This window comes from Copadichromis virginalis, linkage group LG5 (assembly GCF_057382275.1).
Source record: "Copadichromis virginalis isolate Kocher_CV1m ecotype Utaka linkage group LG5, C_Virginalis_male_GT1.1, whole genome shotgun sequence".
NCBI lineage: Eukaryota > Metazoa > Chordata > Actinopteri > Cichliformes > Cichlidae > Copadichromis > Copadichromis virginalis.
In genome coordinates this window covers 8,149,373-8,173,561 of record NC_140622.1, presented here as the reverse complement: position 1 = coordinate 8,173,561, position 24,189 = coordinate 8,149,373, and the positions used below count along the sequence as shown (strand labels likewise).

At 41.8% G+C, this 24,189-nt stretch overlaps 1 protein-coding gene and 1 long non-coding RNA gene across 3 annotated transcripts; both read right to left on the bottom strand.

Annotated features, from left to right (window-relative positions):
- Nucleotides 1-48: 48 nt before the first annotated feature.
- Nucleotides 49-2,794, bottom strand: LOC146708856 (uncharacterized). Of its 2 annotated transcripts, XM_085455709.1 has the most exons (5): nucleotides 2,582-2,794; nucleotides 2,158-2,249; nucleotides 1,585-1,779; nucleotides 1,420-1,496; nucleotides 49-1,163 (listed from the first exon to the last, which is right to left on the bottom strand). In XM_085455709.1, exons 1-5 carry the CDS (start codon nucleotides 2,730-2,732, stop codon nucleotides 524-526), a joined length of 1,155 nt encoding a protein of 384 aa, XP_085311835.1. In that variant the 5' UTR covers nucleotides 2,733-2,794; the 3' UTR covers nucleotides 49-523. The 2 variants fall into 2 exon arrangements, with proteins under 2 accessions (XP_085311835.1, XP_085311836.1); XM_085455710.1 differs by lacking the exon at nucleotides 2,158-2,249 and having other exon boundaries at nucleotides 2,582-2,685.
- Nucleotides 2,795-13,570: 10,776 nt separating this feature from the next.
- On the bottom strand, nucleotides 13,571-17,470 carry LOC146708855 (uncharacterized). The gene is made up of 3 exons (XR_014920384.1): nucleotides 17,247-17,470; nucleotides 16,022-16,156; nucleotides 13,571-14,738 (listed from the first exon to the last, which is right to left on the bottom strand). It is a non-coding gene; the product is annotated as an uncharacterized LOC146708855 (long non-coding RNA).
- Nucleotides 17,471-24,189: the final 6,719 nt, after the last annotated feature.

Here is a 24,189-nt window from a genome sequence, read left to right as displayed (position 1 = left end):
CACAAATTCAACGTTTTAATGTGTGTTTTTAAAAATTAAATTGATGCCATTGCTTAAATAACAGTTTATTGATGTCACATAAAAGTAACATGTAACAACAAAAGAATTCATGAAATATATTGAAAATAAAACATCAGTTATTTTGTTCCAGCCAGCCTGAAGGATCTGTTTTTCTTTTTGCTATGTTTTTACTGTTCATTTTTTCAAACACAGGTATCTTGGCATATATATGTAAAAAAAGAAATAGTCTGCCTTTTCTCTGATTGCATTGTGCACATCTGTATCCATGTATATTCTTTGCACTAGGTAGTCCTCTTGTGCCCACACAACAAAGTCACACCACTGCATCCCACTGATGAGCAGTTGTCCTTGCACTTGCCAGTAATATGCGTGGCTCTTTTTTAGTCTAGGGGTACCACATTCCATCTGCACATATTTGCAGTCAATAAAGTTTTGTACATTGGGACATTTGAATTCGACGAAGCCAAACTGGGGGTATTCATTGGGGTCAAAAACAACACCATCAGGAGATGCAGCAAGCAATGGGGTGAATGACCAGACCACAGGGTGAGTAGTTAACATTCATTAGCCTACTATACTCTGCTGCTATTGCAGGCTCCATCTCAGTTCCTCTCCTCATGTCTGCTGTCTGCCTTGTTCCCTTCAATATACGCTCTGCTAGTGACTCGGCCGAGCTCTGGCCTCTGACGTGACACACCTCCCGAAACCTAGAGGCAGTCACTCTGGGCCTTCGGAGCTGATGCCACTCAGACGAAGAGCTTTGCTCACGTGTAGCTTCCTCTATTTTGTGAGCCATTTCCAGAGTTACAGACAAGCTTTTCAGATGCAGAAGCTCTTCTTCTGAGCACACAAACACACAATCTGATGGCAAGATGTCATACCCCTCCAGAGGCAAGTGCGGTGTTGGTGGTGCATCGCGGTGTAGTGTGATGTACCGGGTTGTCAAAACCGGCTGCTGATATGACAGAACACTGCCCTCCTGCACCAGCCCAAAGGCACTTTCCACAAGGGGCTTGTCAGGTCTCATGTTCATTGTGGTCACAAGTGGCCTGTCCTCAATATTAAATTTTGCATATGCCTCCGTTATTCTGAACAAGCAGGGATCTGGTAACGGACCCACCATGCCTCTGTAGAAGCCACTCCTAAAGAAAACATCAATGACAATAATGTAAGGAAGAAGGTTGTTATACTGAACAACAACTAAACTAAAAACTAAAAGGTGTAAAACAGTGGTGCATAAGTTAGAGACTGGGATGTATATGTACATGACTGAGTTAGCCGTCTTCAGAAAGTGTAATGTTGTATGTAAATTAATACCTATTCTGACACATGTATGTATGAAAAAAATAGCAACATACATTTGTAACACGTGAAACCAAATTTTACAAATCTAATTACCGTACTCCAGTCTGGGCCATCCTATTTGGTACCGGCTTAGTGAAGATCATGGAGTTGATGGGTCCTGGCTTCACACCCTAACAGAAGACACATTTACTATGGATGGTGTTGCTGTTCATATGTAAACATGGACTAATTCAAAAACTTTAACCTCATTTAAATTACCACTGTCCGTGGCTTGTGCCATTGCTGTTCAGATTCCGTGCAGCTATGCACAGGGGGGACAACCGGCACTCTGAGTTGTGAGTAGTGTGCTGTTTGGAAGAGCAGTGCCACTGTGTGATTGCACATAACAGCGCCTGCCACACAGGAGCACTGGCTATGTGTCAGTATCACCGGCGATGAATCCAGAAGCTTAATCTAAGAAGAAAGAATGAAAATTAAAAATGTAACATCTTCATGGAAGAGCCGAACAGGAACATAGTTCAGTGTTATGGTTACGCACCCTCCTGAATGCTTAGTGTTTCCTTCTCTCCCTATTAAAACAACTTAACCATGCTTGATAACTGTAATAACTTAGATTGTGTATATTTGCAGTATTAACTTGTTGTCAAATGTTTCTGATCACCCAAACACACGTTGATTTAACTATCTGACTAGTCAAATTAGGAGTGATAAAGCAGGGAGACAAGGAAAACATTCAAGTTGATGGGCCTTTAGGAATGAACTTAACTAATGCTTAAATGAACTGAACCCCACTGAACGGGGATTAACAACTTTACACAGCTTCCTGCCTACACTTAGTCTGTGTGGTGCCTCACTCTTCCTCATTGACCTGTAGCACAGGGCTCTCACACCGACCTCCCCTGACAACCTGTCTTTATTGGACACTGAATAAAGATACAAGTACCATTAGCATTATTTCTGTATTACTCATTTCAGCATGTCTTAAACATATATATTTTACACTTAGCAAGAGTAGCATTAGGTAGTTAACTACCTCCATAGTTAGCCAACTACCTAACGCCATTATAACAGTGTCTAACTACAAAAGTGACATTAGTTAAGAAAACCTCAACTATAGTTTAGGACGACATAAAACACCGTTTAAAGAAAACATGTAATGTAGAGAACTGACATCAAATGAAGGACATAGCGGAGTAACGTAGTGTTTGCATTTGACGTTAGCTAGCGTTTCTTTGTCGGTTAATTTACGTTTTACCTTCGTAGTTGTGTATATATGATGCAGCATATAACTTAAATCCTTTATCTAATTTGCTGGCGGGGGTAGTCGTCACTCTGCAAATCCGATGAACATCGGTGATGTTCAATTTTGGGAGCTCTTGTAGGCAGCGAGTGTAGAACGTCGCCATGGTTTAACCGCACCGGAAGCACTGGGGCAGGACTACATAGAACGCGGAAGTGTTAGTGCAAGTAGTCCATATGATGTCTATTATGAGAGTTCCATGTTTCTGTTTGTCTGGGTTTAAGATGTGGGCTTAGTTTCATATGTCATTTCCTGTCTGTCTCTCTATGTCGAGCCTGCGTGTGATGTTTTATTGTGAAGGTCTGCGTCTTATGTGAGTGTTCAGTTTTACCTCTGTCTCGTCTTACGGATTATTCCCAGCTGTGTCCACCACCTGTGTGTAATTCCCATGTTTCTCTGTGTGTATTTAAGTCGTGTCCTCCGTCATTGTAGTTGCTGGTCCGTCTGTGTAACCACCGTGTCTCGCTCGTGTGTTCACCCTGCTGTTAACCATCGTCTGCTTCTGCTCGCCCTGCTTCATGTTCATGTTCTGGTTTCTGCGCTATAGTTTAGCTGTTTCCCTGTATAGTTTAGTTCGAGCTCCATTTGCTGTTTGTCCTCATCTTGTGTTCAATAAACCACCTTCACCTCTCCACTACTGCCTGCGTTTGGATCCCCCTTCATTTCCTCCACACGGCTCCTCTCACTCGCCGTGACAGTACGGACCAGCCACAAGATGGATCCAGCAGCTTTGTCTGGAGAGAGCGACCTCGCACGCATCCGACGCCTGATGGACTGGGTAACCCACACCACCAACGCAAGGGCAAGAGTGGTGGGGTTAAAAGCCATCGAGGCAATCCTGGAAGGAAATCCCTACCTCTGCCAGCTTAAGGGAGTATCAGGCTTAATCTGCAACCTGCATAAAGCCCGGGGGGTGGTGCGAGCTCGGGAATCCACAGACTTTGTCCAGCAGCAGCGGACTACGGCCGCCCCGGAACAGTCACGTCAGCTTCTCCTGCCGGAGGTTTTGCCCGGCCCGCCGGAGGTTTTGCCCGGCCCGCTGGAGCAGTCGGCAGGGAGGAAGCGACGTTCGCGTCACCGGCGCGGCACCCCACAGCCGGACTTCAGGATGTCAAAACAGTCGGCTGTGGTGGGTGAAGCAGACACTCTTTTTGTTCCTTTTTACCCAGATGCTAGGTCTATTTCTTCTGGAGCTATTTTTTGTGTCTCCTCTAAACATGATAAGGATTTCTCCGTCTCACCCATGACCATTGCTCCTAAGACTACCTTTGTTGAGCCGACTTTTCGTGCTAATGACTATGTTCACGCTGTTGTTCCCATGCCCGGAGTAGCTGAGCCTAGCACTACGAACATAGGGAATTTAAGTGTCAGGGAAGCTTTCTTGTCTCTGTCAGTTCCTTCAGGGAAAGCTATAAACCTTTCTGAAACTGGTTTTTCTGACCATATTGTTCCATCCTTACTTTCACCTCAGTCTGTAGCCCAGCTGCCCTCAGTTCAGTCTGTAGCCCAGCTGCCCTCAGTTCAGTCTGTAGCCGCTTCACTGCCTATAGCTCTGTTGCCACCAGTTCAGCTGTCTGCCCACTCATTAACCCAGCCATCATCCTCGAAGCCTCATCACAAGCAGGGAACACACTTCATACAAACTTTAGCTGGTTCACTTAAGCTGGCCATCTCAGAGACAGTTGCTCCCTCTAGGGCCTCCCCAGAGGCTGGGTGTCAGTCACCAGCCAACTCTGGACCCCTAGAGGTCAAGACACCAGCACCAGCAGCCTCACCGGAGAACTCACCTGAACAGTCTCGGCTCTCAGCACCCCCTGAGAGCTCAAGTGAGTTCACCCGTCCGCCTCAGTCCTCTGCTGAGTGTATTGGGGAACACTTCCAGCCCTCTGAGGACTGTATCCCACTGTTGCTGCCTGAGTCTAGCCACGGTGCTGCTCAGTCCCAGCCAGTGTCCACACTGGCAGAGGTCTCCGTACCTGCTGCTTCAGAGACTGCCTTCACTGGAGGGCCTGAGGAGCCCGTCCAGTCTCAAGTCATGTTAGCTGGGGGTTCAGGTGAACCCAGCCAGCGTCCTGCCTCGTCGGCTGGAGGGCCTGAGGAGCCCGGCCAGCCTCAAGTGTCGTCTGCTGGGGGTTCAGGAGAACCCAGCCAGCCTCAAGTGTCGTCTGCTGGGGGTTTAGGAGAACCCAGCCAGCCTCAAGTGTCGTCTGCTGGAGGGCCCGAGGAGCCCACCCAGCACCACGCCTCGTTAGCTGAGGGTCCTGGAGGACCCAGCCAGCACATCCTCACACCTGCTGACGGTCCTGGAGGACCCAGCCAGCACATCTCCACATCACCTCCTGCAGCGTCGCTGCCGTCAGGTTCCGCAGCCGTCCCGCTGCCGTCAGGTTCCGCAGCCATCCCGCTGCCGTCAGGTTCCGCAGCCGTCCCGCTGCCGTCATCCACGCCTGGTCCAGCCTCCGCTTCTGTCTCGTCGCCGTCATCCACGCCTGGTCCGGCCTCCGCTTCAACCTCAGTCTCGCCTGGTCCGGCCTCCGCTTCAACCTCAGTCTCGCCTGGTCCGGCCTCCGTGTCTTCAGCTTCGTCTGGTCCGGCCTCCGTGTCTTCAGTCTCGTCTGGTCCGGCCTCGGCTCCGCCTTCGTCTGGTCCGGCCTCCGTGTCTTCAGTCTCGTCTGGTCCGGCCTCGGCTCCGCCTTCGTCTGGTCCGGCCTCCGCGTCTTCAGTCTCGTCTGGTCTGGCCTCGGCTCCGCCTTCGTCTGGTCCCGCCTCGTCTGATCCTGCGGTTGCCACACCGCCGTCGGAGCCAGCTCGACCCGTTCTGCCTCGCCTCTGCCGGCCGTTTTCCGGGCCTCTAAGATGGCATCATGGCCTTCGGGGACGGCCTCCGGAAAGAGTTCGTCGCCGCCGCTGGCATCGCGGCCGTCCTCCGGACCTGCTCGGTGGCCGCCACTACCTTCCAAGTGGTCGGCCTCCAGAACTGTTTGCCCGTCGCCGCCGTTGCCGTGTGCACGGTCGGTCCCCAGAACTGTTTGCCCGTCGCCGCCATTGCTGTGTGCATGGTCGGCCCCCTGACTGTGTTATGGACTAGTGAACAGTCGTGTTTTGGTTCTGGACTCTCGTGCTCCTGGTTTTTTGTGTTTCGGGCCCTCCTTCCTGGGCCCCCTCCGCCCGCCCTGGCTTGGTGCTTGTGCTTTTTGTTTGGGGCTGTCGGGAGCCAGCCCTTTGAGGGGGGGTACTGTCACGGTTCTGGGTCCGTTGGACCCAGTATTTTGAGTTTATTGTGTTTTGATTTAAGTTTGCATCAGGGATTGTGTTCTTGTTCTCTTGTCGTGTTATGGTGCTGAATATGAAGTCTATTATGAGAGTTCCATGTTTCTGTTTGTCTGGGTTTAAGATGTGGGCTTAGTTTCATATGTCATTTCCTGTCTGTCTCTCTATGTCGAGCCTGCGTGTGATGTTTTATTGTGAAGGTCTGCGTCTTATGTGAGTGTTCAGTTTTACCTCTGTCTCGTCTTACGGATTATTCCCAGCTGTGTCCACCACCTGTGTGTAATTCCCGTGTTTCTCTGTGTGTATTTAAGTCGTGTCCTCCGTCATTGTAGTTGCTGGTCCGTCTGTGTAACCACCGTGTCTCGCTCGTGTGTTCACCCTGCTGTTAACCATCGTCTGCTTCTGCTCGCCCTGCTTCATGTTCATGTTCTGGTTTCTGCGCTATAGTTTAGCTGTTTCCCTGTATAGTTTAGTTCGAGCTCCATTTGCTGTTTGTCCTCATTTTGTGTTCAATAAACCACCTTCACCTCTCCACTACTGCCTGCGTTTGGATCCCCCTTCATTTCCTCCACACGGCTCCTCTCACTCGCCGTGACATAGGCTCTTCCATGGTGTGTCTTTGTCCTGTCTCCCCCCTCCCCTCACCCCCAACCGGTTGTGGCAGATTGCTGCCGATGTGCTGATTGTTGAGCCTGGTTCTGCTGGAGGTTTTGTCCTGTTCAAAGTGAATTTTTCTTTCCCACTGTCGCCAAGCCCTTTCTCATAATGAGTTGTTTGACTGTTTGGGTTTTCTCGCTTTTATCGAAGGATCCTTACCTTATAATATAAAATGCGTTGAGGCAACTGTTATTGTGATTTGGCAATAAATAAATAAAATGAAAAAAATTGAATAGCTATGATCATCATGAATACCCTATTTTGATTTCCAAAAAACACGACACTTGGCCCAGTCATGAAGAACTTTAATAATACTGTTTGCTTAAATAAACATATTTAACATATTTAAACAATGCCTTCTCTGTGCGGTTAATGAATTGTGAAATACAAAATGCCATATAGACTTTCTGTGAGCGCAGAACAACCACTCACAAAGCAGCAGTTCGGGGATGACGTCCCACGTATCTGTCCTCTGTAGGCCTGTAGGAAAACCCGGACATTTTCATCAATCTCGAAAATCCTCCAGGCGCCCCAGACAAAATGTGAAAAGTAGACATGTCCGGGGAAAAGAGGACGGTTGGTCCCCCTAATCACTTCTATGTCAGCTGATAGATTTGATTGCATTTGATTGCATTGATTCAAACTGATCAGAAACATCAATAATTAAAGAGAATCCCTCAGCTGATGGTACTGATGTGGTCCACAGCTCGACTTTCAACATTCAGGCCACAAAATTTGTTCTTTGCAGTAATATCTGGGATTGCATTAGTTTTCGATCACAGCTAGTGCAGTCACAAAGCCAAGCATGGTGGTAACACTGTGGACCAGGAAGTGTGGATGTAGCAACGTCTTCATGAAACACATCATGCTACACCCAGGGTGTTTCCTCTCGGTCGTAATCAGCTCACCAAGCTCCTCCACCTTATTGATCACAAAAGGACAATAGGACATGAAAATACACTGTGGTTGTCTAATAGCTACAGTGTCAATGGTCATTCGTCAGTCTTTCTTGTTTCTTTTTTTTGCCTTTTTCCCCCCAAGATTTTGTGTTTGTTATTCTGCAGTAAAGCTTTAGTCCTCGCCTTAAAATAGTTCCATTGAGAGACTTCTATTCATTATATGAAAGGCTTCAAATGGGCACAGAGGTAAAAAAAAAGAGCTCCCTCGCCTTTTGAACTCAAAGTTCTGTACACGATGAAGTCTTGTGGCCAACCAGATTTGTTGTTGTCAAAGCGAGCTAATATATGGCAGAGTGATGTAAGCAGAGCTATGAGGAATTTGTAATCTCAAGGCACATATAAAAACTAAGAATTATATGGCTCTTCTGGGCTTGCCAGATTTTACAGGGCACACGTGCATGTGTTAAGTCATTTTGGCATGTTTGATGCTAAGATAATGTACTCACCTCTATCTCAAAATCCCCTTTCAACCCGCTGACATATGACATATGTGGTGAGGGCTACTGAGCCATGCTGCCTGACCCGTGAGTCTACATTAATCATTTGGGACAAGAAAAATTGGTTAGCATGCTGCAGGTGCCAGAAGCAAATAAAGTGGACAATGTCCAACAGTCTTTAAGTTAGTAACGACAAGAGGTGTTGGCACAGTTCAGATACACTGGGACTGGTGTTTTGAAAGAGGATAAATCAAGCAGAATACATTATCAGAGAATGTGCAAGGGTTATCAATCACATCCAATCAAATCAGCTCCTCTCATTTCTTTTAAGGCATGGCAATCACAGCCATGACGTAGTGGCACGAGAACGTCTAGACAGACTTCTTCATCCTGCCATGAAAATACAGCCAAGAATAGATGGTATTTATTCTAAATGTTTCTACTAACCAACTTTATTTTTTAAATATATAGTGTATAGTATACATAACATCCAGATAAGTTCAGTTCTTGCTTTTCTAATGAGGGATAGTTGTAGCAATCAGTCCAAGAAAAGTGAAGAAGAGTGCTGGCAAACAAACATCAGTGTAAACGTTTTGCATGGAGGTTTCAAAAGATACCCTCATCCTTTCATCCGGTTCAAGATGAATGTAATTGAATTAATATTTCATTGTTACAAACAGGTACTCTGCTTTATCTTTGAAGTGTGTATCATCCTGTTAGCGTGCCTGTGTTGGAGTTCAGGTGGAAATTATTACACAATGGGGAACATATTAACAATGTGCGTCCTATTAAAGATTTTCTATTGCATTCAGCCCTAAAGGATTGGTTCCGATCACAGAAGCTTGTCACTGTTATGAGGCCTAATTCTTCTCAGATGATCAGTTTTAAACACACACACACACACACATGCATGTACAGTGGGGGAACTCTGTTGATGGGAGAGTTAACCGATTGACATGTTTCCGTGACAACCCCAGTCTCCTCCCTCCAGTGGACAGCATTGGGAAACTCCTAATGAGTTTCCAAGGCCAGAAACACTATATCACTTACACACACGCACACACGCTCTCACACACGCCCACACACACAGCGGCCTGTAGAGCCAGAGTGAATGGGATTTATTGTTATTGTGATAACCTGGGAGTCCAGCAGTGGTTCAGTGTGGCTGAAATAAGGCGGCTTTAATAAGCCCTGATTTAAAGTGGGACTCCTGGAGGAGTTACTCACGCACACCTACACACACACACACACACACACACACACACACACACACACCTACACACAATCTTGGAACAGCTCTCTCTCAGCCTTTCTCATTCTCCTTCACGTCCAATAACCTTCACCTTGTGTGTGAGCAGGGCAGAAAGCACAGAGGTGTTCATGTGGATCATTTCCATTCATCTGTCTCGAGTCGTGAAGAATCGATTCCATCACTGCTACGTCACAAATGTGTGTGGGCACATGTGTGTGTGTGTGTGAGTGTCCCTGTGTGTAACTTTACTGTTACATCCCAGGGGGATCAGGTCTCAATATATCTAAACTAAGCAGGCAGCCATGACAAACATTAGCCTTTTGAATTATGACCCGTCTGCTAGATGCCGAGTGTGTATCTGCTGTGCGAGTGCAAGTGTGTGAATGCGACGGTGTGTGGCTGTTTCCAAGAGTTTAATAGAGAGTGCCTAGTGCACAGTTCATAACCACAAGATGTTTTCAGTTTCATATCAAAATTTTTTAAGGTAATATGGTTAATGGCAGTGCGTGCAGGGGTGTAGCTAGGAGCTACAGTTCTGTGAAAACACGAGTACACTGTTACTGCTTCCACAGGAATTAAGAGGGTAAGTAACAGCCAGGTGCCGGTAATTACATGCACTTGTTTAACTGATTAGCAGCAAGTGTGAGCACAGCTATAAAAGCAGATTCAATCTGGCAGTTTGCGAATGGTCAGGAGAAAGACTTTTCTTAAAAAAAAAAATTGCTGCAAAGCTTCGCTTTGGAAAGTTGCATCGGAACAATAAGACTTCTGGAACAATGTCCTCTGGACAACTACTGACCACTGACCAGCTGGCAGCATTAGTGGAAAGGATACGAATTAAGCTCCCACCGTTACCTACACTTAATTTAACTTAATACATACAAGTATTTGAGGCTTATGTACTGATATTACTCTTCTGTACTTTTCATTTAATAATATAATATGTACTTCTGAACTTCCAACTTGCCTTTGAATCCTTAATCGAGTACCTTCTCAGTCTTGTCGACAGAATTAGTTGAGGTTTGCAATTACAGCTCAGTTCCATTTAATTCAGTTTTATTTAAATAGTGCTAATTTACAGCAATAGCTTCTTCAAGGTGTTTGCTGATGACAAGTTAAACCCCAGAGGGTTAAAACACTGGCCAGATGTCCAAGTGAGGTGAACACCATGTCCACGAGCACATTCACAGAAACATGTGATTCTGCTCTCCTTCTCCCATTTTTAATTGTCTTTCGTTTTGACTCAGTCCACTCCTCCCTCGTCTCCCATGCAGTGATTTACAGGCTGCACATTGGTATCACAATCAGTCTGTCTTACAGTCTTGTTAACAGCGGTATCCTGACACATTACAGGCAGGCAGATTACACTGACCTCATCTGAAATAGTTTTTATCTCTGTATACACAGTTTTTGGTTTACATCTTGACTCTTGTAAAAGTCTGAGTCAGACGCTATGTCACATTCTTGTGTGATCACAGTGATCTACAAAGGTTTATAACTTTTAAAATTCTTTGTTGGTTAATCTCTATTGGCTTTGAAAAGAATTACTTGGGGTTAAAACCAATTTTTATTTAGGACATACATTTTCTTCATTTAGGTGTCTCAGTCTCATTCAATAAGTGCTCCCTTTTTCTGTGGTGATATGTTGAGAGCTCTGATGGATGGGTGGTATGTATGAATGACTGTCTCTATTTATTGAAGGTGGAGGACACAGACGCTATGTTGTTAGGACAGGACTCAGACCATGACCTTGTGACCTTACATCCACACACACACACACACACACACACACACACACACACACACACACACACACACACACACACACACAAACTTTCAGGTAGTGCCATAATGAGTGTGTGTTGGTCACAGCGACCTCTTTCACCTGACCACTGGCACACAGATGCAGACCCAAACACATGCTGATCAGTCATCATGTCTCTGCTCACTGTAATGAGTCTGTGTCATTTTGATAAGTATGCCGTAATGACAGCAGGCTGCAGTAGGCTGGTGTTAAAGAAAGAACTCTTTTCTTATTACGTGCCCAGGCACCAAAGCAAAATAGCACCCTTATTATATGCTCTGGTGCAAATGGTTTTATTTTATTATTATTATTAATTTTAATATTTGTATTTGCATATTTTGTCAGTTTTTGATTAAAATCAATGTTTTATTGAATTTTATTTAGTCAAACTTCTTGGATAACATGCTTTTTTGGGGGCTTCATTTGTTAAATGCAGAAATAGCAAAAGGGAGTTTTTCCTTCCCACTGTCGCCAAGCTCTTGCTCATAGATGCCCAGCTGAGTGTTGGAGTTTCTCTGTATTATTGGAGGGTCTCTACTTTACAATAAAAAGTGGTTTTGTGGTAACTATTAAATTTATATAATAAGGTTACAAATATGCATCACTTCCTTCAAAAATCTTCTTTGAAAATGGAAAAACAACTAGTAAGTCAGATGTCTGTGCGACTTTCATCGTCACTTCATTTTGACTTGGACTTGAAAATTTGTTATCTGATCAACATAGTATCCCTAATTCTATAAATTTTCTATGAAATATGCAAAAGCAAACAACCCCCCCTCATGTATTACTTATTAGGTCTGTAGGGTAACTATAGACCTGTGGGGAGGTCTATAGTTACCCTTAAACTAAAATTACCTTAAACCCAAAGAAATCTAAGGGTGTGGACAGTTTAGACCCATCACTCCTTCAACACAGAGCTAATCTGATCACTGCACCTACAAGTCTCATGATGCATTCTCAATTGTCCAGGTAAGGAAAGGAAAAGCAACGTCTTCATCTGGACGTTGTTTTTCCAGTCTGAGAAACGTTTGTCACCTATAATGTAACGTCTTCATTCTCAGCCGACTGCAGGTTTCACCAACCTTATAAACAGTTTGCATGATGACCAAAACTGGCAACACTCTAACAGTTCTGGTGATTATTTCAAAACTGTCTTGCCTGAGTTTACAGGCAGCACAGTCACATTATAGTTAAAGTCACATCACAACAACAGCTGCTGTATCTGTATTCAGTAATTATATAAGCCCTTGATAATTATCAGCATTGTGCTGCAGTTTTCATAGATCTACTAAAAGTATTTAATTCAGCAGAATGGCATTGTATTTAAAAAAAATATTGTCACTTGGTTTGGATGAATGTCCTTTCTTAGTTAGTAGTTTTGCAAGTTTGTAGGTCAAATCTGTTTGTATGGATGTTCCTTGGGTTCTATATTTGAACCTCTCTTAATCACTCTGTACATAAACAGTGTTATCTCTGCCACTTAAAATTGTGATGTACCTCTTTTTGCAGATGACACTATTTTATATGTCACTGTCTCTTCCCGTGATCAGGCCATGAAACCTTTGTAATCAGTTTGATTGATTACAAAATTCTCTGATCACACAAACTTATTAAACTCTTATAAAACAAAGTGCATTATTTACAATATTTACAAGGACATCTAAACATGTCCACTTGGTTCCTAACTGCTAACTGCAAAGGCTATTAAAATAAAAGCGGTTTTAACAGAGTGCCTTCTTTTGAAACATGCTGCCTGAACCTCATTTCAAATCACTATTATTATTACATCATATTACTGGTACACTGGTACAGCACATGTGAGTGAGATACTTGTGTGCAAGTTTTATAAGCAACAGCGGTGAAAAAATACAAGAACATAAGAAACAAGCGAAATATAAGAGCAGGAATGTGAGAAGAATACACCTATGCACAATTATAATTATAAGAATGTATGCACATGACTCATATATATGTATATATATGCATATGTGTGTGAGGGCGTGTATACATATATACACTGTAAAAAAATATTCCGTAGAAAAACAGAAAATGTCCTGGTAATTTTCTGCCAGTACATTTTCTGTTTTTTTACGGAGGTTTGACGGACCTTTCTGTAAATGATAAAACGGAAAATTCTGTAGATTTACAGTATACTCTCTGTACTATTTACGGACATTTCCTTCAGCTATAAAACAGAAAATTCCGTTTATTCACAGTATATTTTCTGTATCATTAACTGATATTTTCGGTTAATAGAAAAATTGAAATTTCTGTTTATATTACTATTTCCAAGCACTTCTTTTCACTGTAACTCATTAAATATAGTTCTTTATATCCATAAACGTACATTTCTATGCAATTACAATCTAGTACACCATGTACTCAAAAATTCATAAATTAAAACTTAAATTAATTTGTGCTTCGTACACAACAACATTGGTACAATTAATGTTAAATATTCTTTTATTCTCCTTAACTCAAACACTATACTTAAATATAATGACAGCATCCATCTTGTCATAAAACTACTAAACAGCTGATACATGAACAAAATAACTCACAAGCTTTCAAATTTGAGCATTTTTATTTCCTTGAAATCAGGTTGCCCTCATGTAAATGTGTTTATTTACATTCATTCAAGTGGCTACCAAGTGTTTTCTTCAAACAGGACACCTGACAAACAAAAAATGTCATATTTAACGACATGTTCACATTTAATAATATCCAGAGTACCTTTTAGTTAGAATCACTGCCTTGTGGTAGTTTTGCCTCAGCCAAATGGTTAAGGTGTGGTTTACATCCATCTCTGTCCACTTATGATACAGTATACACATGTAGTCAGTTATAGCCAAACACCTTTGATTACTGAATTACATTCACTTCATTAATGAAGTGAATGTAATTCACATTTGTGTGAACATTTGTCTGAGATTAACTCTTTGGGCTCTTTACCTTACAATATAACATACTTGAGTCAAAATTTGTTGACTGTTTAAGTGGTGCCACATGAATACAACTGAACAGATCTAAAGAAGATGTTCCTGAACTTTTGGTTTATTCGAACAGGACTGATGGATAACCACAGGACTTTTCCCCATATGATAACTACAACACATAATAAATTAAGACAGATTACTGTCCCAAACTTAAAGATAAAAGTGTATTTACGGGACTTGTTTTGTCAGTGAGGAGCAAAGTATAATTAGAAGTGCTTGTTCTGATGAAAAGTTAAACTGTAAACAGCAGCATAGTGAATAAGGATCTGTGTCCACGAATCCTCAGCAGTGACAACACTTAAACATCATAGTTCAAAATCCTTAATGCACACCTTTTTCTCCACGGTGTTCAAATTCTCTAAGCTGGTTAAGTAGAGGAAAAAGTCTGACATATTTCATGACCATTAAATGTTAGACAAGGCTCTGAAAACAAGGTTACGGTTACAAACAAAAACCTCTGCTAGTGCGCACAGACCCTAAATCACAACAAATAAGACAATAGTAAGACAAATTACTACAAAGTCTTGTTACCGCTCTTCATATAACAGTGTGACAAAGTCCTGAATGCAGCCTGCATGTTAGTACATCAAGGTCCACCTGAGCTTTAAGTAAAATACACTCAGCTTTTCCTTGGATTTTAAGAGTTGCTCAGTTCATACAGGAACTGCAGCAGTCGGAGTTAACGTGTCGCTGTGTTGCTCCTCCGTGTCAGCCATTGAGACTAGTCGCAATTTATTCTGAGGAAAAAAAGAGAAACAACAAGACATTTTTAAAAAGTTTGTATTTTTATAATTTTTTTTTACCTAGAGCATAAACAACATAAACAAAAAAAGGATTAGGGCTGTGCGATATGACGATATATATCAGATTACGATATAAAAATGTCTATCGTTTCATATTATACACTATTCTTTGTTTTGTGGTGTTGCAAAATAAACTGTTTACGGCAATATTTTTTTCATGGTTTTGATGGTCACTGTAATTGCTATATTATTTCTTAAAGTTCTCTCCTTCTCTTATACTTAAAATAACCACACTATGGACGGACAAGTGACTGTTTTTACGCGTACTTTCGTTACCAACAATGAGGATAAAACCATCGTGTGGCTCCGCCGTCCGCTTGTTTATTTTCCACATAAACCTTTCACAATAAAGCTCAAGTTTCTGTTGAGACTTTTCAAACTAAACTGAAATGATATACATTATTCTCAAACATAAAATTTCAGAATATGCATCAAACAAATGACCTCAAATAAAAACATCAAGTAACTATAAATGGCGCTTACAGTCACCACGCAGACGAAGGCACAGAGAATACCAGCATGGCCAGCAAGGATGAGGCAGAACCAGAAGGACCAGTCAAAAGAAATCGAGGACCTTATTGTTAAATGAGGGGCTACCTCTGTAGCATGGACATGGTTTGGTTATGAAAAGTCTGACACGCCCCAGAAAACTGTACTATGCAAATTATGCCACAAACTGGTCCCCACCACCACTCGAACACGACAAACCTCTTTAACCACCTACACAAGAATCACATGAAAGAGTTTCGAGAGAGTTTACGAATGAAAAGCAAAAAAGAGTCGTCAGGTGCTCAAAATAATCCTTAGACTCAAACGTTAGAACAGGCTTTTCCTTGCAGCACTCCGTGTAATAAATACTCAGAAAGAAAATGGCGGCCATTTAAACTCATGTCTAAAAATGTATAGTTTCATGCATCGGTCAAAACACTCGACTCCAGGTACACGACGCCCAACTGAAAACATTTCACATAAGTCGAGTTGCCCGAGAATCACAGAATTTACAGAAAATGCACTATTTTGTGATATATATCGTTATCAGGAGAGATACGTCTTATATTGGGATATGAGATTTTGGTCATATCACGCAGCCCTACAAAGGATTATAATTCACGTAGAGTTGCATACACATAACACCATTCTGTTGCAACAAAAGCAGTTTATAATTAAAGTAACATACATACCTTGAAAAACTAAACCAACCACAACATTAAACTCACCTTGTGTTTGTAGAGAAGGTGATCAGGGTTTTTCTTCATTTCCTGAGACCAGCTGCTCTGGATCATCACCAGCTTGTATCTTCATCTTTTTTTTCACTCGGGGAAGTCTTTCCTTTTCTTGGCAATTGCTCTGCACTGGAAAACCAAAGTGTGTGATCAAAGGTGAAATAAGGGATATTTTTCCACTGCAGGACTTAAAGTGCTTCAAGTAGTGATAGCTGTTGATCCATTTCTCAAATAATCTGTAAGGATCTGGATTTTTAAGAAAGATACAAATATCTCTGCTTATATTTGGCTAAAAGCTTGATATAGACAAGGCATATAGAGCCCCTGCACACCAGCACTGCACTTACATTATAGTTCAATCAAGAAATAGTTATTATTGATTTATTATTGAATTTTTTTAGTAATAATTTTTAGTATTTAATCACATTAGCACAGTGGGGTGACAAAAATATTCCACATACAAGAAATACTGCTCAGCATTTCATAAATTACATTTTCAACAAATGTTGGAGTAAAAACACAGTTACAGGGAAAATGTGTCTGTCTGTAAATATTAACTAAACATTTCTATGTGCTACAAAATAGACATACTGTAATTGTAAATGTGCTGAGGTGAAACTATACTTTCAATAATTTTACCACTACAGTCTGTTAACCACCGAAATAATCTATGCTGGTCAGCTAGCTAAAAGTCTTTACTTTAGCAGCCCAAATCAGAGGCTAACATTAGCATTTGCTAGGCTTAAACTAGGGTTAGTGTAACTTTGCCTGAAACCCTTTTACAGTAGAGCCAACTGTAAAACACAGGTATTGATACAGTACTTATTAGAGTCCTAGAATAATTTCTAGAACCATGAAGTTCTCACTTTCCCAGTTATCCACATCGCTGACTTTCGCTAATTAGCAGTCACAGCTGTGTAATACCCAGAGAGACACAGACAGCTAACTATAATATTTATGAAAACTGGTTCAGCCACTGAAGGGCAAAACTGGTGGTATCACAGTAAAAATTATTTTAACATTAACTAAAATAAAGCTTAAGTCATGTTAAACCTAAATAACAATTATTTTAAAAAATGAGTCAGCAAAATATTCCTGACTTGTCTGGAGACAGCTGAAACCAGTTAACAAATAAATTAACAATTCTTTCTAAATAAAAACACGGAGTCTTTTGAAAAACATTATTTTAATAAAACGAAACATGAGTTTTAATACTTACCACAGAAATTTGAAGGCAGTTTCTCCAACTTCAGAATCCAAAATCCAGATGAAGCCTGAAAGAAGCCTAATGGCTGCTCTTGCGCTTACTTTTCCCTCCTTTTCAGGTTCTTTTTCCCACAATGCATTGCAGTAGTTGAGAAATACAGAAAAATACCTGTAAATGACTAATACGGAAAATTCCTTCACGTTTATACAGTAGATTGTACTGTATTTTTACGGATTTTTTTTACAGTGTACATATATGTAAAATACACAGAGGTCAGCAGTTTGAATATCGTACAAAAGGAATAGCATATATGTCCAATATGGAGTGCATAGTGTTGGTGAGAGTGAGGTGTCTATGAAGTGTCACTGTTCAGCAGTCTGGTGGCTGGATGGAAAAAGTGTGGCCTTTATGTAAAAATGCGTTACATAAAGAAATCAATGCTCTCTGTTTTTATTAATGGTTAATACAGTATCCCAACATTTTTGAAAACATGATTGTAAATCAGGGTTTTTTTGTTTTTAAGAAAATGTTGCATACTAACATGCTATTGGTAGCATGTAGCTTAAATTATAGTTACTGTAAATGGAGCCTATTCTAATTTTTCTACAACATTGATCCAGTCTTTGCATGGACCTCAGGACTTATTCTAACAGCAAAACATGAGTCATTAAAAAGTTGATGATGATGGGTTTGGGGTTAGCGACTTACAAAGCAGGTTACAGGTCGAAAATGATATTATTATTATTAGAACACAGGCTCAACAGAGGTGAAATGTTACTAATCAATCTGTTCTTGAGTCTAAGCACAAGGCAACTACAGTAAAAAAAAAAAGCTTATCAGTGACAGCATCGTGGTGACTGAGGAGTTTTTACATTCCTGCACTTCTCCCTGAAACACTTATTAAAGTTACTGCAGAACATTTGGCTGTCAAGAAGTTGGCAGCAGAGACACAAACAGAAAGTTGGCCACATCTCTGCAAAGCTTTCAGCCCTGATCGGCTAGACAAGACCTCATTGTACCTGTGTGCAGCGTACCCAGCTTGATGTACTTGCTTAAAATGGTCGAGCTACTTAAATGACTCTTTATCTTTTCCTGCTTTGCCACAGAGATTTGCCAAATGTTATTTTTTTTCTCTGTCTACATCAAATATTTGAATGACCACTTTCGCTTTAAGAAATCAAAATGTACCGATATTATTAAAGGAAGCATGGCTGATAAGTGAAACTTTTAAAGCGCAATGAAGCAATTTGCTCTCAAACAGCAGTCAGAGTTATTAAAAATCAAACGTGCAACCTACATAATCGATGCTGAACCAAGTCTGTTTAGAAAGAAAAAAAGTAGGGCTTCCTGTTGGGCATATTACTCTAAAAACACTATTTCAAGTAATAGTTATTCTATCTGATATTTAGAGTTGAGATAAAGAGATAGACAAAACATGTAAGACAGGTCGTGTGCTGTCAGAGGGGAGTGAAACAGGCTACAGGCCTCTATAAACCCTCCTTTATAAGGTAACAGGGCACAACCTCTCTCCCACAGGACCGCCTCATGAATGAACCACTCAGCTTTGCCCTCAGTCTGGTTTGGTGTGTGTGGATGTGCTCAATATATGGAAGAAATTATGCACTAGATTAACTCCCTGCATGTAGAAAACAGTAGGTTTCACGTGTTAGTTTGCTGTGAATTTGGCATTCTTGAAATGAAGTCGAACATGGACCGAGTGTCATAACAGAGTCCCCATTTTCTCGGCTTGTAGTGTTGACCTTCCGCACACACATACACATAAACACTTGTCCCACTGCCAGACAAACAGCCTTGGTGAACCGTGGTATGCTGAGGTATTTATGCTTTACGGTGGGAATGAGATTCCTCCGCACCACATCATGTTCAGCGACACGTTCCACTGAGCCCCTCAGAGTGAATCCCTTCAGCTCTATTTTGGTGACATCTTGTTTCCTTGCATGGACTCCTTGTGCGACATGTTTAAATTTAAAAACTTGGCCATTTTATTTATAGTTCATTTCATCTGAATTTAAAGACACAAAGCCGAACACTGTTTAAGCCATAGTAGGGGATAAGTTGCAACAACCTTCGCATCCTTCTTGTGTGTGCCTGACAGAGCGTAGAAACACATCACTCAATATGTAATGTGGCATTTCTATACATTTAGTGAGTTTAGCATGCTTATATCTTCAAAAGAACAGTGGTATCAAGCAAATGTTCAACAGATGTAACATTTATGTTGGTCAAAGTATTGTAGAAACTAAAATTTTGTGTTTTATGTGCTTTTACTGTTAAGTCTGCACCTATTCATTCTTTCTTAATTTACTTCCTAAGAAAAACTGTCTTTATAGATCACCTAAGTTATGGCCACTAGCTCTAATCACTGCTTTTATTTCTGAAAACATTTTGTTCCATATTTCGACTTGGCAGACAGCTTTGGATACTGCAATACCCGTGAACCATGAAGCCAGTAAGTAGCATATTACAGTTTTTCTCAAATGTTAAAACACAAAAGCCAATCCTGTAACCCAAATGACCAGTAGTCTAAACACATTTACTAAATGTAGCCACCATATTCCAGTACCATAAACACATGTCACATGAAGACACAAGTCACAAAACACAACCCTCTGTACTCATAAATCTAAACACATTTTTCCTTGCTAAAACACATGTTGCAAAACAACTCTGCTCATATTCTCAAATGAAAGCCCATGTGATGCAAAATGCTTGCCACAGTCACCAATCTTTGAACACAGGGAACACACCTGGCGTCATTCACTACACACAATGACTCAAAATTGAAGACACTTGTTGCTAATGCTGTACCCACATGTAAAAGCAAGTTCAGAGTGCACAGTATGCTGAAGATTCCAAACAAACACAATGGATGAAGGCAGAGTCAGGGGAAGAGGAATTTGATGCAGAGGAGGGAGAAGAGCTGGCCCTGGAAGAAGAGGAGCAGGCCAATGAGGAAGAGGAGTTCAAATGAGAGGAGGAAGAGGAGCGACCAACGAGGAAGAGGAGAAGGCCAACATGGGAGAGGAGAAGGTCCAGGAGGGAGAGCAAGACAACCTCGCACCATCATTACGGACGAGATGCGAGCAACAGCTCAGCGACATGATGCCGCACAGTGATTGTGGTGTGTGTGTGGTGTGAATAACGTAAATAAAAAAACTTCACACCCTGTTCATGTTTTCAAGATTACTGTTGTGTGCAATAGATTCTGTTTTTGCATTGAGTTGTGTTACAGTAGTGTACGTACATGCAGGATTTTCTATAGATTTATACTACTCATATGAAACTCACAAATCTAAATGCCTAATCCTCTGCAGAGATCTACGACGATCCGTTACTGTATAGTTTCTAAAATATGCATTGGCAGTTATGAAACAAAGAACCTTCTCACAAATTGAGCATTGTGTTTTCAATTGTTTTGCTGTAGTGTGTAATGCTGTGTATAGTGTTTACAGTTTTGACAGCTTCGAGCTGGTCTCTTGGTGTGGGAGTTTGAGTTTTGCAGTGGGAAGGTGTGGTTGTGTTTATGTAGCTTTAGAGAAGGGTGTTGTGTTTGGACATTGGGGGACCTGGTGGTAACGTTTGTGACATGTGTTTTAGCATTTGAGAAAAACTGTAAAATGTATCACACACAGTCTAGAACATTGTTACCCACAGTTGAACTAACTCAAAACTAGAGCTGCCTCTCAGTTTTCTTCTGATTTCCAGTCCAGGTCTTGTGTTTGTGGCATATCTCAGCCTTTAACCCCGTTCCTTAAGAATAGCTTCTTGGCAGCAACCTTTCCCTGTTCATCTGCCTGCCATTTCTTCCTCTATCCTCCATTCGCCCAGTTTATGCCAAGACATGCGAAGTACCCGCTTCTCAGTTGAAAGATACTATTTCCTTCTCTAAATGACCTCCTTGACTCCTCGCTCAAACCAGGATTCCTCCCCATGCACCGAAAGAGCGTCCACTGGCCTGTAGGTGTAAATAGACTGCAGAGTCCTCTCCTGACAAGATATCACCTCTGTGTTGAGGGATCTGCTTAGCCAGAGGTTCTTTTGTTTCCTAATCCTGATATGATGCTTCCCTGGCTGTTGTGTCTGTGTTCGCTTTGTGTTGTGGCATCCTGATGACACCTAGTTTGTGTTCCAGTGGATGATGAGAGTGAAACCTTAAATACTGATCTGTATGCACTGATTTATGCACATCAGCATTTAAATGTCCACCATTATTGATGGAAATTAGCAAAGAAGAAGCTGAGAGATGAACAATTCAGAAGATTGTTTTAAACAGTGGTTGATCTGAAGGACTAAAGCAAATAACTGTGTGTACTGTGTATCATTCTGCTCTAGTTGAGTCCAAATTTACCAAAAGAAAAATGAGATGATCAACAACATCATCATACTGTCTGTATGTAACGGCGGCCTATCGGTGTTTTAGGTGTTTTTGGAGTGGACCAACTAACTCAACACTATATATTTAGTGTGAACAAGTAATCAAACCGTATTGAAAATGAACAATTGGGGTAGCCCAAGTACTAAAAATTAAATTCATAACAGATAATCTGATATTTGATCTGGTCTGATAGATTATACAAATCTTAGAAGGAACCGAAAAAAGCCCAAAAGGAGCCTTTGTTTTGTTTTTTGTCCTTCTTGATAATTAAAAGAGAGGACGCAGCGTAATGCAGACCTCATGCTTTGCTGAAGTACAATGTCAGCAGTGACAGCAAAGTACAAATCATTGTGGGCATTTTGTTGTGGCTCTTTGAGACAAAGCCTCTATTGGACGAGGTCTGGAAAAAAGGTTTGGGTGCCGGAACAAAAGATATTAAGCAACCCGTGTCAGAATACATTAAAAAGTGCAGCAGGCTCTTTTTTATTCCACTTAATTGGGTTTAAGGAAGACAACCGATGAAGCATTTTCTAAATTGCTGAACAGAGTCATTGCAGCTGACACCAGAGTGCTCAGACATCATTATTTAAACAAGTGTGTCTGTTTCTCAGAAAACAAGTTTCCATTTTCACCTTGTAAAAGATGAATGCGAACCAGACAAGCCGACACTCCTCAGACCTCTGCGATGACGTCAGGTCATTTGTCTTAGTGAGTCAGGTTCAGGATGGACACACAAACACCCACCCACTCACCCACACACACACACACACACACACACACACACACACACACACACACACACACACACACACACACACACTAACAGCAATCCTGAAATGAGTACAATAACTCACCTCTTGCTGTCACTTGGTGCTACCAAGGGACTTTGCATTCATCATAAGTCAGCGACAAGAAGTGCACTAAGCAGCCAGCACAAAAAAACACATCCTTAATGCAATAACTGCTAACATAATAAAGTGTAAATATACATGCAGCAGGTGCTTCCTGGGATCTTGATAATAAATGTGCCATGAAGTTTGATAAGTAATTTCATTCTGGGTCCAGTTTTATTTTCTTCAAGCAAATTTAGGAGGTACGGTAAATGTCTAGTAGAGTCAGTTGCCATTAATCATCGGGATGCACAGTTCGACCAGCTTGACATTGCGTTCAGTAAATACTCATTGATGAAACATTAATTATCAGGGTGTGTCCTTGTTCATCAGCACCCTCTAATACCTTTGAATACCATGTTGTCCACAGACGACAAGCCTCATTAATGTTCATGTTTCACAACATGCTGCTTCTTACATCATATTCATATCTGGATGCTGTGTACATCGGCTATCAGGTTCACTAGCTTAATCAGCGATAGGCTAATTAAGGCCTCAGATTTCTGGTCAGACACTAAAGCAACAATAGGAAACATGCTTGTATTTATATCCTTGTGGGGACATCTCATTGACATAATGCTTTCCCTAGCCGCTTACCCCAACCCTAACCATCAAAAATGAATGCCTAACCCTGACCCTTAGCCTAAACCTAACCATCACCTTATTGTGACCCTGACACTAAAACCACATTTTGAGTCTTAAAAATGCCTTCAAATTCTGGTCCCCACGAAGGCTGTCTGTCCCCACAAGTATAGCAAACCAGAGCTGGACTGGCCATTGGGCATACCGGGCATTTGGGTGGGCCGATGGTGATTTTTCGTTTTTATGGGTGTTTTTGTTTTGTTTTTTTTGTTGTTGTCGTTGTTGTTGTAATGGTATAAACAATGAAAGCTGGTGGATTGGCCGATGCGTAAAAATAACTCAGTTGTTTGGTGGTTTCTTGTGGGCGACCGTGGCTCAGGTGGTTGGGAATCGCATCTGTAACCGGAAGGTTGCCGGTTCGATTCCTGGGCTCTCTGTCCTGGTCGTTGTGTCCCTGGGCAAGACACTTTACCCTACTTGCCTACTGGTGTTGGCCAGAGGGGCCGATGGCGCGATATGGCAGCCTTGCTTCTGTCAGTCTGCCCCAGGGCAGCTGTGGCTACAACTGTAGCTGCCTCCACCAGTGTGTGAATGTGAGAGTGAATGAATAGTGGCATTGTAAAGCGCTTTGGGTGCCTTGAAAAGCGCTATATAAATCCAATCCATTATTATTATTATTCTATGGCGGAGCTTCCACAGAGACCAGCAGGTGGATGAGGGAAAGGAGAGGCAAGAGGAGAGACCCGAGGCAGCTGCTGGTCCGAGTGTCAGGTGAACTGAACTTCAGGTAAGAAGTTATGGCCTGCAGTCTATCTGAATCAGATATAAACCAAGTTTAGTTGGAGTTTATTTTCGTTATGCTGACTTTTTACCTTCAGTTACTATAACTCGTACTGCGTACCAGCTAGCAAGACGGAGTTTCTATACAGCTGGGTGGGTGCTATGATGTTACTGATAGTGAACTTTATTTTATTCATAAGGTTAGTTAGTAGAGTATCCAACCGTCCTGTAAAAATCGCAATCGTCCCGTATTCAGAGAAAATATTACTCGTTTCGTATTGAGCTGAAAAGAAACACAGTTTGTCCT